Here is an 18,390-nt window from a genome sequence, read left to right on the forward strand (position 1 = left end):
ACCTGGGTCAGAGTTTTTTTTTTAGGTTAGCGTTGGAGCCAAGGAGCAGGATTCCGGTTTTCTCATCGTTCAGGCATAGGCCGTGTGTGGCCATGCATGCCTGAATAATGATATATTTTGTTTACCAAGGCCGTATCCGAGTCAAAGTTGCCCGAAAGGGGTATGAGGATCTGGGTGTCTTCTGCATAGTTAGTGTATGAGACACCCAGTCTGTCCAACTTGTCAAATAGGGGCTTGGTAAAGATGTTGTAGAGGGTAGGGGAGACGCAGGATCCCCGAGGCACACCGCAAGTTATGCTGATGGGGTGTGCTGAGGCTATTGAGGAGAAGACTCTCATAGTGCGGTTGTCCAGGAATGATAGTATCCAGTCTATGGCCTCTTTCGAGAAGTGGGCTGCTGAGGCCAGGTGTTTGCACAGGACTGCGTGATCCACCAGGTCGAAGGCCGCTGACAGGTCAAGGAGGAGTAACATGGCAGTTTTTCCTTTGTCATTGATTTCGTTGTATATAAGGCTATTTGGAAAAACGGATGAATCCATTAGGTTTCTCTGCAAAAGGCAAGGCCTTTGTATTAATGTTAAAAAACATTAAATAGAACATACCATGAACAAAAAGGCAAATCCTACAAAAGGCCGTTTTTTTTGTTTTTAAATAGAACTCTTACCTCGGTCAGCTATTCTTCTCATTAATTGATGCTCACCCCATTTAATAAGATATTTTAGAATATCTTGCTCACTAGCCTGCAAAGGAAAGAAGGGATTTTATAGAAACAGCACACAAATGCCTATGGATGGATGAAACTGAAAAATGCATGTCTGCTTCAAAACAATGGAGAGGAACGATGACATCGGTATTAAATGCACATTTACAATCCATCATTAATATTTGAAACGCAATGTCTGCCCTGGCAAAGACTTTAATTTGCAGCAATGAAGCAAACTAATACTCCAATCTTCCATTTACTTGGATGCCACAGTAGCAGACATTGTCAATGACCATCTCCTTCACTCCAAAACGAACCACTCAAGTGCCAGTCTCTGAACGCTAAACCTTTTACCTGTCCTTAATCACGCCCCTTCATACCAAACCACAACTGAAAGTGGCTCCTTTACATAAACTCCTTGCTCTAATACTTTATTAAGAAGCATCATAAGTCAGCCTTTTGCGCAACTCTCACACCATTACAAGGGTCTACAAAGTAACAATCTTCCCACATTTATATGAAGCACCCCACAAGACAACTGCACTCATTTCCAAAATGGCCACTCGAAATCACACCCGTGGCTCCAAAAAATAATGACCCAAAAAAATTCTTCCTTTCAAGCCACGTATGGAAAACAACCCCATGGATTAAGACCTGAATCAGACGTGCAATATTAAAAACACTCCCACCAAAATCTCATGCACACCAGTCTACATATCCACGCTTCCTTCCCACCTCCATAAAACAGCAAACAAAGCTTATCCTGCATACAAGAAAACACAGTACAATTGACCAAAGTTAAAAGCGGCAACAGTTTTTTTTTTTTAAGCAAACCTTTTCACATTCCAACATTAAAAGGAAGAAAAGGACAAACCTAAATCATTTACAGAAAGAAAAAGGAAAATCAAAGATAATAAAAATACAAGATCATATATAGACATGTTCCATAAGTCTTCAGATAAAACTTACATACATTAGGACAGTAGTTCATATGCCCCTAAATGTCTCTACTAGAAAACCATATAGTGCTATTATAAGCGATACACTGTCGCCCCACTGTCCCACATCAAACAAGTCCAAAACGTCTCCCCCAAATAATGGAGGTATGTGGAGACTACTGAGCTAAAGTATTTAATTCAGGTTGCTCTTAACTGAGTGCAATCTAGAACCAAGCGCTTCTAAGTTTCTTGAATGGGTGTTCTAGAGCCTACCTTTGAATTCCATGTGCCTACCTGCTCTAGGTCTGGAGATGATTGAGACGAAAGCGTATATATATACTGCGTGTATTTTGTCACTGAAGCAAGAAAATGAATTTTAGAATGTTCTCTTTTTCTGGGAAATTTCACGTACTCACTGTAGGACTTATGGCGAGAAAGACAAATGATCGCAATACACCAGTCCATAGAAATAGTATTTATTTTTAAGCAGTGGACTCCTTATGAGGAGTTAATGGCCTCAATAATGTCCGTGCAAGTAACTAACAGGTTTAAAGATTGTATGGGCTGGTTTGCTAAAAGTTGACCAAAGCCCTCATTTAAAGAGCAGGTGAGGAAATAATTTTTCGATTGACAGTTGCCTCCATTGACCCTCTGCATCGTCCACAAGGTTTTTTGGGGCCAGGGACCACTGTACCTCCAACTTTCTCTTACAAAACATCTTCCTACTCGAGCTCTCTGCTCATCCACCTCCAACTCTGAGGGTCGGACGCTTCTCCAAGCAGAGAGTGGGGGGGCAGATCTATCTCCTTGGCTGGGGCCTCTCTCTCGAACAGCCTCCCCGTCTCTACGGTTCCAAAAACGCAGAACCTTTTTCGCTTCCGCTTTCTCTCTTCCTCTCCCCTGCTGATGCACCAGACTGCTCCGCGCAATGGTCACCCTCTGAACCCAGGCCCAGGCTCCTGCATGACCAGTTGCCTTGCAGTACCTCCGGGCTCTCCAGCACTTAAGGGTCTGTATCTGCAACCATACAGTCCTTTCTTTCTGCGCTATGCGCCACCGGCTGGCTGCACTTGTGAAGGAAACTGCACTTCCCTCTTGCCATCCCCCGGGCACTTATCCCCTTCCCAATTCCCCGCACTTGCACAATCAGAATGACACAAGGCCTGAATGACAATTACTGTACAGCACTGTAACCAAGCTGAGAATAACTTTGCTGCTCCTGCGCCCTCATACCTTTGGGTCTGGCGCGCAATATAAATGAATAAACATAAACATAAGCATAGTAAGAACGTCATTTTGTTCTCCCTTTGTTTGCCCCTCCTGGTCACGCCTAGAAACACTTGAGTGCAGGCGCATTCTAAATGCCACATCATATCGTCTGTAAGGAAATTAAACCAAGCTCATGCCCAATTATTACACTCTGAAAAGAATTAGGGAGGCCCAAAGTCTCTTTACATACAACCCCCTGGATGGTGTTTAATCTGTTCTCCCACCTTCCATATAATCATTTTCAGTTTTGCTTTTTTAGAGAACATAACGATCTTGATTGCTCTCCATTGATCAAAGGATTGTTCCTAATCGAATAGGTGAAAAATAGGTAATTTTCTTTGCAGTCCCATAGGAATTTTATCAAACAACACATTGTCAGCAAATGTAAAGCTGTTTGACCCAGCATAACTGGGAATGTGATTGCCTCCGACCAAAGAGTTTCCAAGTCACTAATGTAAAGGGTAAAGAGGGTGGGTGCCAAGACACAACCTTGTCAAAGGCCCCAATGGTTTGAATTGGGCCCAACACCACACCCTCTTTGTCAGCCTAATCTTGACAGATGTATTTCTGTGTAAACTGGACATTAGTTGCACCAGTTTAGGCAGAACTGACATCCCAGTAGCTTATTCCAGAGAAGAGGAGTTTACTCTGTCTAATGTGCTACTCCTATCAAGGGAGGCCATGTATATAGTGCCCAAAGTCCCCCCTTTTCAGCGATTCCCACAAGTTTCCCTTAATAGTGGCATTAAGGGCAGTACCAATGTCTGATCTAAAACCCACTTGGCATCGATTTAGCACTCCCAGATGCACCAGCGAGCGATTCAAGTCTCTTAATAAAAGAAAAGCTTGTTGGCTGCATCCAGCAGTGCAATCAGTCTGTAGTTGTAGCCAAGCCCTTCTTAAAAATAGATTCGTGCCAAGGAGGAGGAAAGAAAAAGGTGGCATATATGGACGAAAATAGCACACCTCGAGGACCCACCCAAGCATGTTGATCACCCTTAAGAAGAACAGGTGCCAGAATGTCCAGGCCAGGTGCCCTAGAAGCCTTGGTCTTTGTAATTGCCCAGAAAAGATCCCCTCCCCACCCCCCCGAACCCCTCCAAGGATATGTTCCCGGTTCGAGGGGGACCCCTTTATCAACAATCCTCCGAAACAGCCACGTTTGGTCCTGTGAACTTACCCAATAATATTCAGTCCAGGTCGATACTGTAATCAAACAGGTCAGAGTAGATTTTACTGATCCTAACCTGAACACCACAGCCACTCAAAATTCTGCGGTGTTATAAAGTCAACTGTTCAAGAATGGTTTGATTGTCTTTATTGTGGATTTGAAATTAAGTCTCTTTTAACAGCATTCTTGTGACTCCGCAATATAATGTCTTTTGCCGTGTGCATAGGCTTCTCTCGTCATATGGTTTGTTTGAAGGTTTCTTAAAAGTACTCAAGTTTTTTTTGCCTTTACAAAGCTGTTGTAGGGATAACTATGTAACTTGGACTGTCGAAACTTGCTCTTGTCTGACAAAACCATTAAGTTCTGGATTGTGGTTATGTTCAAATTGTCATTAGTAAAGAGTTTCCAGCTATTCCTGCTCCTCTGATCTTCTAAAGCTATCATTTTTTGCCAGATAAATAGTTGCGGCCGTCTGTCACGTCCTACTTTACCAACAATCCTCCCCATCGATGGAAAGAGGAACCAATGCTTGAGAAATGTGAAGGCATCATGAAGCAAGACACAGACAACAGATTCAGAATTCAAAATAAAAACAATTTAGTAACTTACATGTCAGGATGGAAAAAAGTATAACTTGCCCTATGCTGTGGAATTTCCCTAGCTAATTGAAACTAAGGAAAGTCTGGGTCGAAGAGTTCAATTTAAGAACCTGTCTGTATGCAAAACCTGTACTTGCCCTCACAACTAAATCTATAAAATGTTTAGTTTGGTTAGTGTAGGAATGTCACTAACCAAAATAAAGTGTTCAACATAAAGTTCTGAGCTTCCTCAAGCTCGCAGCTTCCTTTCAGCTCCCTTGCCCAAGTATCCAACAATTGCACACAAAGGCTCAAAATTACCTTCCTTGGATTCAAGGGGATATAGTTTTAACCAATACTCAGTGTTGCCTTCCCCAAGCTCCAAGCAATACAGTTCAAACACAAGAGAAACTGTAGACTCCATCCTCAAGTCAGCAAATGTCTCAAATCAAGGGTTCCCTTCCCCAAGATTTAGTTTACTTTCCCCAAATAATGTCTTCCTAGTTTTAATTTCCAGAGTTCAATTCTTTCAGCTTTCAAATGTATATCCCTGTTATTTGCAGCTTTCATACAATTTGGTATCAAATACTTATCTCTTTTGTTTAATTTTAAATTTCCTTTTTAAATATGGCTTCTGTATCTTTTTGTTCTGCTTATTCTTTAAAGTTACATTCACTTCAGAACTCAGTGGCTTGAAGTTCCGTTTCCCTCTGGATTCAACATGCAATAGTTCTGTTTTTAATGTTTTTATTCAGTTTGGCATTCAATAGCTATGGTTTTGCTTGTGACTCGTTTTCAATTTAATCCGCTTTTCAATATTCGTTCAATCCACTTTAAATTAATTGCCCAGCACTCAGTTTTTCGAAAACGCCACTCCGCTACAAAGTTTTCCTGGCAGTTTGAACAATCGACATTGTTTAACACCGGAGACTTACGAAACGTGCTCTTATGAGACATGCAACCACTCTGATACAAAGTATTCCTTAACAATAGAGTTCAAACACTCCCGCACCGGGTTTCTCATTTGTCAGAAACTCACTGGTCGATTTACCAGCTCTTCCAGCAGTGCGGATCACACAGCCTTCTGCTTTTGATGAGAGTTCCAGCTTCTGCCCCTCGGGCACTCCTGTGTTGACCTCAACACAGGAGAACAAGCACCTCAAACATAAGGGAAAGGGACAGCCTTCTCACACGGCTCCCTTAACCACATTCAGTCCGCTCCAAGGAGCCCCAGCTCTGGCGCCACGCTTCCAAAGACCATCTCTCTGCAGTCTTCATCTCGACATACGGTTCAGATAAGGACCCCTTGCTGCTTGCACCAGCCTCCCTGCTGCTTCGCCTGTCACTCTCTTCACTGCAGGGTATGTCTCCTTTGAGACACCTGCAGCCCCTTGGCAGGCTGCAGGTGTGGATGTCCAATTATCCCTGCCTGACCACAAAAGGACATGCATGACCCTCACAGCTCTTAGCAGGCATCTTCCTCGTTCCAGTACCAGAGTGGTGAAAGAGTAGTCTTCATTGCTCTCAGTTACCTCGCCATCGTCCCAGTACTAGAGTGGTGAATGTGTGGTGTTCATTACTCCATCTCCACTTCCTCGTCTCAGTACTGTCAAGCGTCATGTGGGAAAGTGAGGGGATTTGGCTTAGCACAAAAAGGTTGTGGGAGGGGTAATGTTGGTTGTGAATAAGAAAAGGTTGATACTGTGTCTCGCCTAAGGGCACCTCACTCCCGAGCCTCAAGGACCCGCCACCTAGGTGATCCTCCCTCACTTCTCCACCCCCAGGGTCGGGATCCAAAAGCGATAGTCTTTCCCTGGCCATATGCGCAGAGGATCCAAGGGGAGTGAGAATACCCTCCGGTTTCTCACAGAAATCATATGCGAATGCATTTTCTCATCCAAAGTAAGGTATAGAGGTGAATGATCACAAACTCCAAGATCCTGAATCAGCAGGGGGCCACACAGAGAATGTAGATATTGAGTAACAGATGTAGTCTATCCATTAGGATGACGAACCTCTGCTCCGGGATGAAAACTCCCTTGTATCGGATGTGCACCTCGGTAATGTCAAATGAAGACCCCATAGATGCATAAAAATATCCTATTGTCGGCACCGCAATATCAGGCCAACAAAGGACCCAACCAGGACTGATTCTATATTGTTTAGTCTTGTCCCTTCTGTACAACTTGCATTAAAGTCGCCACCTACGATGATGTTCAAAGGGTGTCCCAAGTACAGCCACTGTGTAAATAGATTTGCCAACCCCGTTTGCATGTCATTCAATGTCATCCTGCCTTAAAGACTGCCAATCGGTACAACCAGCTTGAGATCTTTGGATGTTAAAATTCCTGCAAGTAATCCATCCAAAGTTGTCACAAGTTCCTCAAAGTTAGCCTTTAAGCCAAGATCAATCGCAAGAAACCTAGTTCAAGATATGTCCTGCACATTCTTGGGGAAATAGGATTTGTTTGTCCTGAAAGAATGTTGTCTAGTTAGAAGCCATTCCAGGAAATAAGGGATACATCGGAGGTGTTAATGCTGCTGTGGAACTTGTCTTGTGTTTGCGAACATCTTAAATGCAGCCTCTAGCCATGACCAATCATGGTCTGACCTTACGGTAGCCTCTTGGGTTAAACTATAGGTTTGAAGCAATGGTTGGTTGTTGCTCACTGTTTAATGTAGCTGCCGTTGTACTAAGTCGCTAAAAAGAACCTTACATCTGGCACATAATTTATTTCATAGAGATCAAATCCCAAGGATCTTACAGTAGGTTGCTCTTCAAAGACCAGTTTCGTGACCAAGTTAGAGTAGAAGTGACATAACAAGTGATTGCTATCTAGATCTGAAAACTCCTCAAAGTCTATTTATTGTGCATTTTTAAGGCGTTTATACATCAAGTAAATTGTTTCATAGCACCTACAGGGAGGCAACATGGGAATGAAAGTCAAATATAACAAAGAGGCAGTCCTACTAGGCCTTGTGAGCATTCAGAGCGTGCAAGTGCAGAGAGGGATGGATGGGGGGCGGGGGTAAGTGCTAGGAATAAGGAGGGAAGTGCAAGGGAGTAAGCTGCAACTGTTAAGTGACTGGCAGAGATCAGTTGGCGAGTGGTCGACGGCCAATAAATAACTGCATGCATGCGATGGCACAGGCCAGTGAGTGCCAAGTCAAGTGCTGGGAGTCGGAGGCTGAAAGTGAAGTGTGAGGCCAAGATCCAGGAGGACACAAGGGCCCTGGTCACCAATCTCTGACTGTGGGATTAAGCAAAAGTGGGGGTCCAGGGGGTGGGGGGGCGGGGAGGGAAGGAGTTCAAGAAAAGGAAAGTTGAGTAGCCTCCGGAATTTGAGGAAATCCGGTTGAAGACAAAGAGGAAGGTGGAGGCTGTTCCATAAGAGAGCCAGCCGAGGAAAGAGATTGTCCACCACTGGTACCGGAGGAAGATCAGGAGGGAGTCTATTTAGTGAGATCCAGTTGTAGATAGTGTGGTCTCCGGCCCCAGACAGCCTTATGGATGGATGCAGAATGTTTTGAATTTAATTCTTGCAGCAACCGGGAGACAGTGGAGGGTTTTTAGGGATGGAGAGATGCGGTCCCTGGGCTTGAGGCCAATAAGTCTTGCGGCCCTATTCCGGATTAGCTGGAAGGGATGTAGAGAGGAAGAGGGTAGATTAAGGAAGAGGCTATAGCAGTAGTCAAGGCTAGATATTACTAGAGCTCTGGAGCCATTGAGCTTCTGTGGAAAAGTGAGTAAAGGAAGGATTCCTTTGAGGTGGAGTTGAAAGTGTGCCTTCTTGGCAAAGTCCTGGATGTGAGGGAGGAAGGAAAGAGGAGTCGAAGATAACTCCAAGGTTTCTGGCTTCAGATGAAGGAGAAGCGGGAGAACCCATAGAGGGTGGTCAGGGTGAGGGGAAGAAAGAGGGAGCAGGATTCCTGATGGGAAGGATCTCAGTCTTGCTGGCATTGAGGCAGAGATCATTGGAGGCACGCCAGGATTGGATGGCACATAGGCAGTCAGGAATGATGGAGGAGGTAAGGAGAGGATCAGAGGGAAGTTTCAAGAAGAGTGGTGTGTTATCTGTAGAACACTGGAAGTGAGGGGAGTAGGTGGAAATTAGGTGTGCAAGCAGAGCAAGAAAGGTGTTAAAGAGCTAGAGAGAAAGGGTGTAGCCATGGGGGACGCAACAGTTGGAGATAGAGGTGGGAGAGAAGAGCCCAGGATGACCTGGGAGGGACAGCCAGTCAGTGCAGTGCCCCCTCCGAGATACCTAGGGTATTGTGGAGCTGTTTTATGAGAATTCAGTGGTTAACCGTGTCAAATGCAGAGGAGAGATCAAGTAGAAGGAGAGCCGCAGCAGAGTTAGAACCAAGAGATGCAAAGCGTTCTTCACAGGTGTTCAGAAGAGCCGTTTCCGTGTCTCTGGATGCTCAGAATCCAGATTGATGGTCATGTAGGCAACCAACAAGCTCAGTATGCTGGGTCAGTTGGGGGAAGACCAGCTTCTCCAAGAGTTTACCAAGGAAGGAGGTGATGGAGATGGGGCGGTAGTTAGCCGGACAGGATGGGCCTGCAGAAGGTTTTTTCAGGAGGGGCGCACAAGAAAGTGCTTGAGGGAAGAGAGGTAAAGACCCAGTAGTGAAAGAGTGATTGCAGAAATCAGCAAGTGCAGGGTGAAGAGAGCCAATGTTGTCCTTAAGAACAGGGGGCAACCCATTTGGAGGAGACCTTCATAAAGCAGTCGACTCTAGTGACCTCATCAGATGTGATAGGCGAGACAGGAGAGAAAGGCGGAGGGGGGATGGGAAGCCATAGGTGGCAGGAGGGTGGTGGAGAGGGGGGGGGGGAGAAGCGTGGGTGCTCAGGATAGGATGTCCTGAGTTTTTGCAGTGAAGTGTTTTTCCAATGCATTGCAAAGGGCCTGGAAGGGAAGAGGTGAGGCATAGATTGCGGAAGGGTTGGCTAGTTCCTTGTACATTTTATAGGGAGTTCAGCCGAATTGTTAGATGCACCAGAGACGCAAGCCTGGATGTGGGCCCTTTTCCTGGGGTGAATGGAGAGTCTCTATTGCCTTCAAAGCAGGCGACAGGCCAGTTTGTCCGAGAGAGAGCCTGAGGTCTGCCACTTCCGTTTCCGCAGCTCTGCACCTGGGTTTCAGGTCTGCAGGTTCAGAGTCTTACCAGATGTTACGCTTGGAGGCATGTTTTCAGGCAGATCCTCATGAATGGGGCAAGAATGTTGAGTGTTAGTGATGGCAAGGTGGAGGTTGCTGAGAGCGGAGTAAATCGTAGAGTCTGCACCAGGGGGAGAGCGGGAGCGGACACCAGTTTCATCAGATGGATGTTTGTGAAGGAGGTTGGCAGAGCGGGCCCAGGTTAGAGAGGAGAAAATGTCAAGGGTTGTGAGTGGGGAGAGAGCAAGAGATCTGTGCAGATGATGGCATCGAGAGTGTTTCCAGCCGAGAAGGTAGGACCAGAGGGGAGAATGGCGAGGTGCAGAGGTCACGGAAGAGAGTGGATGCTGTGATGAAAGAGTCAAGATGGATGTTGAAGTCACCCAGAAGAACAAGTTACTTACCAACTGTAACGTTCTTTCGATTGGATGTTACTCCCACGTATTCCTCATCTTAGATATATCCTTACCTTCAGCTTGCTGCTTCGGAAATTTGTTCTCTCTCCACCAGAGGGCGCTTCCCTCGAGGCGGTGGCGGCGATGTCCCTCGGCGGCATTCGAGGGAAAAGGGAAAAGGGGAGGTGCGTGGAAGGGGGAGAAGTGGAAAGTGCGGAGCAGTGGAGAAAACAGGATAATAGGTACAATAAATAAAGGTAGTGAAGAGTGGTAATGCAGCCAGCAAGTGGCAAGTGCATGATTAGTCAAATAGGGTATATCTGATAAGTGCAGAAGAAAAATGGCGGACTGTATGGGTACAGATACAGATCCCAGTGCAAGGGGTGGCCCGGAGGGAGGCAAGATGAGCAGGTACCTGGGCCCGAAGGACAGAGGGTGGGCGATAGGAGGGGCAAAGGGGGAAGCGAAGAGGAAGGTCTTGAGGTGCTTCCTGAACCGGAGATGGTTATCTTCAAGTTTCAAGGTGGCGGGGAGGCTGTTCAAAAGGGAGGCCACCAGCTGAAGACAGATCTGCCCCCAGCTTGTTTCTTTGAAAAACGACTGACCCCGAGGGGGTTAGAAGTAGAGGATCAAAGGGCTCGAAAGGGGAGGTATTTACGGAGGGATAGTTGAAGGTATTTTGGACCCAGGCCCCAGAAAGCCTTGGACAATGTAGAGGGTTTTACATTTAATCCTAGAGTCCACTTGGAGCAAATAAAGGGATTTCAGAGCTGGAGAGATACAATCCCAGGGCTTGAGGCCAAGGACAAGTCTCGCAGTCTTGTTCTGGATTAGTTGTAAAGGGCAGAGAGTGGAGGCAGGTAGATTTATAAAGGGGCTGTTACAGTAGTCCGACCTAGAGAGAACCAGAGGTTGGGAGACATTTTCTGAGGGAAGGCGAGGAAAAGCAGGGTGGGTATGAGGGAAGGAGAGGAAAGGCAGGGTTGGTATGAGGGAAGAAGTGACCTACTCAGGGAAGATCATGGCAACCTCACCGCCAGCATGGTTAGGCCGAGGCTTAGAGATGATCTTGTAGCCATCAGGGAGAAGTGAGTCAAAAGCAGTGGCTGAACTGGATATCGAGGTCAAGGTCTTTTACGGAGGAGACGGATGTCAGCAGAGTGTTTGATAGCAGAGTGAGAATTAAGTGTGGCTAGATGCAAGATGTCAGTGCCTTCGAAGATTTTCCGAGGAGAGGTACAGGGCTGTGGTACCCCAGTCAGATGAGGGGGGGATAGGGACAGTGGGAGAAGGAGCAGCAGGTGTGGGTAGGAAGTTGACAAGGGACGGCAAGCACCGGTCAAAGAGGCGGAAGCGGTCGTGGACCCTGAACCAAGGTAGTGCCATGGTGATCAACATTAATGATACACCTGTATGAGGTGAAGCCCGCCAAGAGTACTTCCCATCTAGTGCCACCATTAATGGGTGAGGATGTGAGGAGAGTAGAGATAAGGAGTCCATAGATCTGGAGAGGGGACGAAAAAGAGGATATTAGTGAAAACCTGTCTGGAAGTTGCACTGACATAGGTGCTTGATGGTAGGCCATGGTTAGTGGTCAAGATGTCTAAGATTTTTTCTTCCAGACTTTGTGAGAGAGGGAGGATAGGTGATAGTGTAGCAGTTAGAAAAGATAGGGGAGATGGTGAGTGTCATAGGGGCGGCGGAGGAAAGGAGGAAGATAGATGAGGGGCTGTAGAGCACAGTATGAGCAAAACTCACAGGCGGTCTAGTAGCCAAGGGAAGCAAACAAACAGATGCAATGGGAACACTTAGTACTGACAGAGGGGTGCAGGGATGTAAAGAAACACACCAGAATTCGAATTTGCACAAGGGCACGGAAATGCATTAAAGAAAGGATTAGGTAAGGAAGGCAGAATGGCATAAGCACACCTTGATTCAACTGCTGTTTAGGCTCGTGATTGAAGCGAAAACAGTGTCCATCCATGACCTGCAGATATTCTTGAGGGGTGCAAAAGGTTACACAGGCCCAAGTTCGTGGGGGAGCAGGCTGCATGCCTGGTGGCTGTTTCATAGGTGCTATGGGGTTACAAGGAGTAGGGGGCCCTCAGAGCCCTCCAAGGCACGGACAAGAGCCTTGAGAGTAGGTCAGCGTTCGCCGGCTCCTCTGATAGGCCATAAAGGAGGGAGGCTGACCACTCAGACGGTCTAGGGCAGGCTCAGGTTGCCCACACAAACATTACTGAGAAAGAAATGGTGGCAGCTATTTTCAAGTAGATATTGTGGCTGTCGAGATGAATATTCATAAGAATAGCAAAACTATACTGAGGACTTAGGAGGCCATGAGGAGAACACTGTGGTTGCAAACCTACACTTCCACAGCCCCAGTGGGCTGTGAGCACAATTTAGATGACAAAAATCAGCAGATGATGGCTGTAATAGATGGGGCCTCGGCATGCTCGAAAAAAGTCCAGTCCACGAAGTCTAGGTCTCCAGAACGCAGTAATCTCAAGGATGGTATCACTTGGAACTGGTCAAGTACTTTATTCCTATTCATGATTATCTATTCATGAATGTGGATGATGTTGACCCATCTGATTGTTTAGACGCAAGTCTATAAAGTGTCCTTGTGTCTTATCATTGGCTCTTGATTGACTAACAGTTCACTGGACGTCAATCGCAATGGCTGAAGTACATGTTAGACCATTTTGGGCAGATGTTGCCACCTGCACCTGATGGGCCCCCAACGCTGCCATTAGAAGAACAAGTTACTTCTTACCTTGAAACGTTCTTTCGATGGGATGTTACTCCGACGTATTCCTCATCTTTGATAATGTTTCGAGCTTGCTGGCCTCAGAATTTTTTTCTGTAGAGGGCGCTGCGCGTCGACGTCCGCCGAGTGGATGTCCCTCGACGGCCACCGTATCGCCGCCGACGTCACCATGCCCATAAATAGCCACGCGCTGCGTCCGCTGCTCAGTTCCGTTTTGTAGCATAAGAAAAGTCATGCCTTAATTGGTTATTGACCTTGAAGGAGCGTAAACTGCAACCACAAGGGAAGTATCACTGCCGGAGTGGATGGGAGGGGCGATAAGGAATACGTCGGAGGAACATCCTGTCGAAAGAACGTTACAAGGTAAGAAGTAACCTCTTCTTCGAAGGGATTGTGTCCTCCGACGTATTCCTTATCTTTGATAGACTCCCATAGCAGTGGCATGTAATTGGAGGTAGGAGTGAGAATGTTATGTATCCCTTTAGGGATGGACCGAATGTAATACGGCCTTGCCAAATCTGGTTTCTTGACTAGTGGAGGAATCCAGATTGTAAAATTTTGTGAATCTATGTGCGGACGACCATGTGGCAGCCGCACATATGTCTCGGACCGGTACCCCTCTTTGGAGAGCCGAAGAGGCTGCGATACCCCTGGTTGAATGAGCCCTGAGATTTTGGGGTGGCTCTTTCCCTGCCAGTTTGCAACATTCCAGAATGGCCAAAATAATCCACCTGGAGATGGTTTGTTTTGTTATGGGTAGTCCCAACTTGTGACCCGAGTATCCTACAAACAGCTGGTCTGCTTGCCTGATCCTAGCCATTCTGCTGATGTAAAAGCGGAGAGCTCGCCTTGGGTCCAGCCTATGTAACCTTTCCTCCTCTTTCGCCGGATGGGGAGGAGGGTAGAACGAAGGTAAGGTAATTTTCTGAGTAATATGAAATTCAGAAACCACCTTTGGGAGGAAATTAGGCTTCACCTGTAGGACAACTTTGTCCTTGTGGAAAATTGTATGTGGGTGTTTAAAGGAGAGAGCTTGCAGCTCGCTCACCCTCCTAGCAGATGTTATTGCTACCAATAGGAGAGAAATCTCAGCGAACAAGAGTGAAGTGGTTCGCATGGAGTGCCCATTAGGAACTTTAAGACTAAATTTAAGTCCCATAAGGGAACCTGGAATGGTTTTGGAGGATAAACATTAGTTAATACCTTGAGAAATTGTATCACTAGAGGAAGTTTGAAATACGATGGCTCCTCCGCAGTGCGCTTGAAGATAGAAAGCGCTGCGAGATAGCCTTTTACAGTGCCAACTTGAAGGCCTGAGTTTGCCAAGCAGAGTAGAAACGATAACACCGTTGGTGTACCACATGAAAAAGGGTTGATATTCTCTTCCCTACACCAGCTGCATAATTTGTTCCAACGGCAGCGGTATAAAGACTTTGTTGCTGGCCTTCTGGCGGAAAGCAACACCTCCATGACGTCATCAGGGAGATCCCAATCCTTGTACCTCACCCTTTCAGAAGCTTTCAGAAGCTAAGCATGAAGGTTGAGGGTTCTGGTGTCTGGATGGAGAACCTGACCTCCCTTCTGCGAGAGAAGATTCTCTTTGAGTGGAAGACGGATTGGAGGACAGATGAACATATCTAGAAGGTCCGGGTACCACGTTCTCCTGGCCCAATCCGGGGCAATTAGGATCATGGTTTTCCGGAATCTGCTCAACCTCCTGATCATTTGAGGAATAACAGGGACTGGTGGGAACGCGTAAAGGAGTGGAAACTCCCAGTCCAGTACGAACGCGTCTCCTAGACTCCTCTCGGGGGAAATTCCCTTGAACAGAACAGATCGCACTTCCTGTTGGTGCTTGTGGCGAACAGATCCACCTGAGGGGGTTCCCCAAAGGGCGAAGATCTCTTGAAGGACTTCCTGAGCTAGCTCCCACTCGTGGGAGACTGTGCTCTGCCTGCTCAGAGCGTCCGCTGTCAAGTTCTTCTTCTGCGGCTAGGTGGACTGCCGATAGAGAGATTCCTTCTTGGATTGCCCAAAACCAGAGCTGCATCGCCTCTCTGCACAGTGGCAGCGATCCTACGCCTTCTCTTTTGTTGAGGTAGTGCATGGCCACCGTGTTGTCCGTCATTATCAGGACATTTCTCCCCTGTACTGATGGCAGGAAAGCTTTCAGCGCTAGTCTGATCGCTCTCAGCTCCAATAGGTTGATGTGTAGTCTGGACTCCGATGGAGACCAACGACGGCTGATGGTCAAGTCGTTGGCATGGGCTCCCCACCCCGTGAGTGAGGCGTCTGTGACTACTGTTATCTCCGGCCATGGTTGCCAAAACAGTTCTCCTTTCAAGATCTTCTCTGGATAGGCCCACCATTGAAGGTTGCGGGCTACCTTGTCCGGAATCCGGAGATCTGTCATTCTCCCTGAGAATTGCGACCACTGACTTCTCAGTGCCCACAGAAGAGATCTCCTTCTCAGGCGAGCACAAGGAAGATGCAGGATGCCATGAGGCCTAGCAACCTCAAAAAGTCGAAGGCTGGGAGACGTTGGGCGTTTTGAAACTTGGTGACCATCTGTAGAATATCTTGAGCCCTCACCTCTGGTGGCGAGGCTTTTCCCAGGGAAGTGTCCAGGACCGCTCCAATGAACTGGAGTCTGTGATGGTATCATCTGTGACTTCTTTAAATTGAGTGAGAAGCCCAGTTTGTGAAGGAAGTGGCAGACATAATCTAGCTGGGCCTGTTTCGAAGATACAGCCCTGATCAGCCAATCGTCCAGGTAGGGGTAGACGTGGATCCCTTCCCTCCTTAGACTCGCCGCCACTACCGACATCAGCTTGGTGAAGACCCTCGGGGCGGAGGTCAGCCCAAGTGGCAGAACTCGAAATTGATAATGAGTCGTCAATTGTGAACCTCAGGTATTTCCTGTGTTTGAGATGGATTGGCACATGGATATAAGCATCCTGAAGGTCCAGAGTTACCAGCCAGTCCTGGAACTGGAGGGCCTGAAGGATCTGAGAGAGAGTTCTTCCCATTTTTCGCAAGAAGTTGAAAACTTCATACCTTGCAAAATAACTAAAACGCTCAGGAATCCATGTAAATATACTGCATCTCTATTGTATACATGTCCACTGTAATTTTTGTATTATATGTAATTACTGTACCCTATGTAACTAAGATTTTGCCTGTAACAAGCGCCGCGATGCCTCCGGGCTGACGCGCGCTCTACAAATTTGAATAAATAATAATAATAATAGTTACCATCTTGAACTTGTCCTTCCTGAGGAACTTGTTCAATTCTCGTAAGTCCAGGATGGGTCTCAGTCCTCCGTCGTCCTTTGGTATGAGAAAGTAGGGGGGAGTACCAGCCCTTGTTCCTGTCCGCTACAGGTACCGGTTCTATGGCACCTTTCTCTAGCAGGTCTATAATTTCCTGCAAGAGGAGCGGATCTGGAACTTTTAGAGAGCTGTTCCCCGGTGGATGACAGATGTGTAGAAAGGGTAGGCAGTAACCCTGGGCAACTGTCTCCAATGCCCAAGCATCTGACGTTATAGCCTGCCATTCCTTCAGATGGTGAGTTAACCTGCCCCCTACAGGTGTATTGTGTGGAAAGGCCTCAGAGTGGTTTGGGGGCGGCTGATGCAGATGCCGAGGGTAAAGAGGCACCTGCTGCTGCTGCGGCCGTAGTACCTTTGACCTGTCCACCTCTGGTGGATCTCCTTTGGCCTCTTTGAGCCGACTGTCCTCTGCCTTTACCGAATGCGGAATAATAGCGAAAGGACTTTCCTCTCCCAGAGGGTCCTGAGGGGCGAAAAGGAGTTTGGCGGATAGCAGCTCCTAAAGATTTTGCTGCTGCTTTAGAAGTCTGCAACTTTTCCAGACTGTCATCAGCCTTTTTTCCGAATAGTGAAGAGCCGTCAAAGGGCATATTCAAAAGTCTGGCCTGTACATCTGGAGCAAAGCCAGACTTTCGCAACCACGCATGCCTGCGGATTACTTGCCGCCAGGTCCCTGCTGATACGGTCAGCTGAATCGATGCCAGTTTGAAGTGATTCGCACATGGCATCTCTGCCATCTTTAATAATGTTAAGGAAGGCTTCCTTTTCCTCTCCTTCGGGTATGCAGTCAGCCGCTGATTAAGCACATTCCCACAGTGTGTGATTGAACCTGGCGAGCGTACAGGTGGCATTGATGGACTTCAACGCCATACTACAAGCAGAGAAGACTTTCTTCGCCATAGAATTGTACCTCTTGTCATCTCTATCCTGTGGGACAGTAGGGTAAGCGGCCCTACTGCTAGATGAAGTTGCCGCTTGAACCACCAGGCTCTCTGGAGTCAGGTGTTTTAAGTATTCAGGGTCAGCAGCCGCTACCCTATACTTGGCTGACAATCTTTTATTGACCGCAGGGATAACTTCAGGAGTTTCCCAATTAGATATAATTTTCCTTTGTAAGGCTGCATGGAAGGGGACCACAGGGTACTCCTGTGGACCTTTGTCTAATATGTCTGTTAGGTCATCCTGTTGAAAAACAGGGGAAGGCGCAGACCAAGCCATAAATTCAATAATTCTTGCCATAAGGGTTCTATAGGGTGTTTCGGCATGTTCCCCTGGTCTGGCTTAACAAATTCCACTTCTGGGGAAGTGTACAGCCCACTTGCCTCATGTAGTGACTCCTGCAGGTCCTTCAGCCTTCTTTCCTCAGAGGTGAAATCCTCTGAAATAGGCAGCGTGGTTCTCTGTAACCCAAATGTCTCCTGGTCAGAATCTTCCCCCTCTTCATAAATTGAAGATAGACAAGGGTACTCTGACCTCTGAAATGGTTTAAAACCCATCTCTAAGGCAGAAGGAGCCAAACTCGTCATTATTGGGCGAGAAAACGTCAATGTCGTCGACGCCGATGCGACAGGCTTCGAAGGCGCAGAGAACGGCGTCGAAAAAACTGGAAGGGGTCTCGAAGAACTCGAGAGTATCGGGATCCTACTCGAGGACATCGACGACGGTCTCGGCGTCGTGCCGGAGGCCCTTGGAGCTACTGTTGCCTTGGTCTTATCTTTCATCGGCGTCGATGTCGACGATGGCGTCGAGTCGATCGACGCGCCGAGGAACCCTTCGACAACGGCGTCGATGGCGCTGCTCCATGCGTCAAAGGAATCTTAGACGACGGCGAAGATGGTGCCTTCTTACCCGATGGCTCGTGACGCTCTTGGCTGGAATGTTTCGCCGGGTGCTGCGACTCGCGGCGTTTTGATTTTTTGGGTTTTTCACCCGTGGTATCACCCTCAGCTGTCTTCGAGGGGGTCGAGGCCGCATTCTCGAAGACGCTTAACATTTTCTTTCTGAATTCCTCCCACTCAGCCTGAGAGCTGTGTTTTGTGGGACAGGAGACCCTTTCTGGGGAAAC

At 47.3% G+C, this 18,390-nt stretch overlaps 1 protein-coding gene across 1 annotated transcript in view; it reads right to left on the reverse strand.

Moving 5' to 3' along the window:
• The window catches only part of BTBD7 (BTB domain containing 7), a 288,393-nt gene that overhangs the window by 123,159 nt on the left and 146,844 nt on the right, over nt 1-18,390 (reverse strand). The window contains exon 5 of the mRNA XM_069637965.1: nt 665-740. Within this exon, the coding sequence (XP_069494066.1) occupies nt 665-740 (76 nt within the window). The remainder of the gene's footprint in view (nt 1-664; nt 741-18,390) is intronic.

This window comes from Ambystoma mexicanum, chromosome 14, assembly GCF_040938575.1.
Source record: "Ambystoma mexicanum isolate Mex_15411 chromosome 14, UKY_AmexF1_1, whole genome shotgun sequence".
Classification (NCBI taxonomy): Eukaryota; Metazoa; Chordata; class Amphibia; order Caudata; family Ambystomatidae; genus Ambystoma; species Ambystoma mexicanum.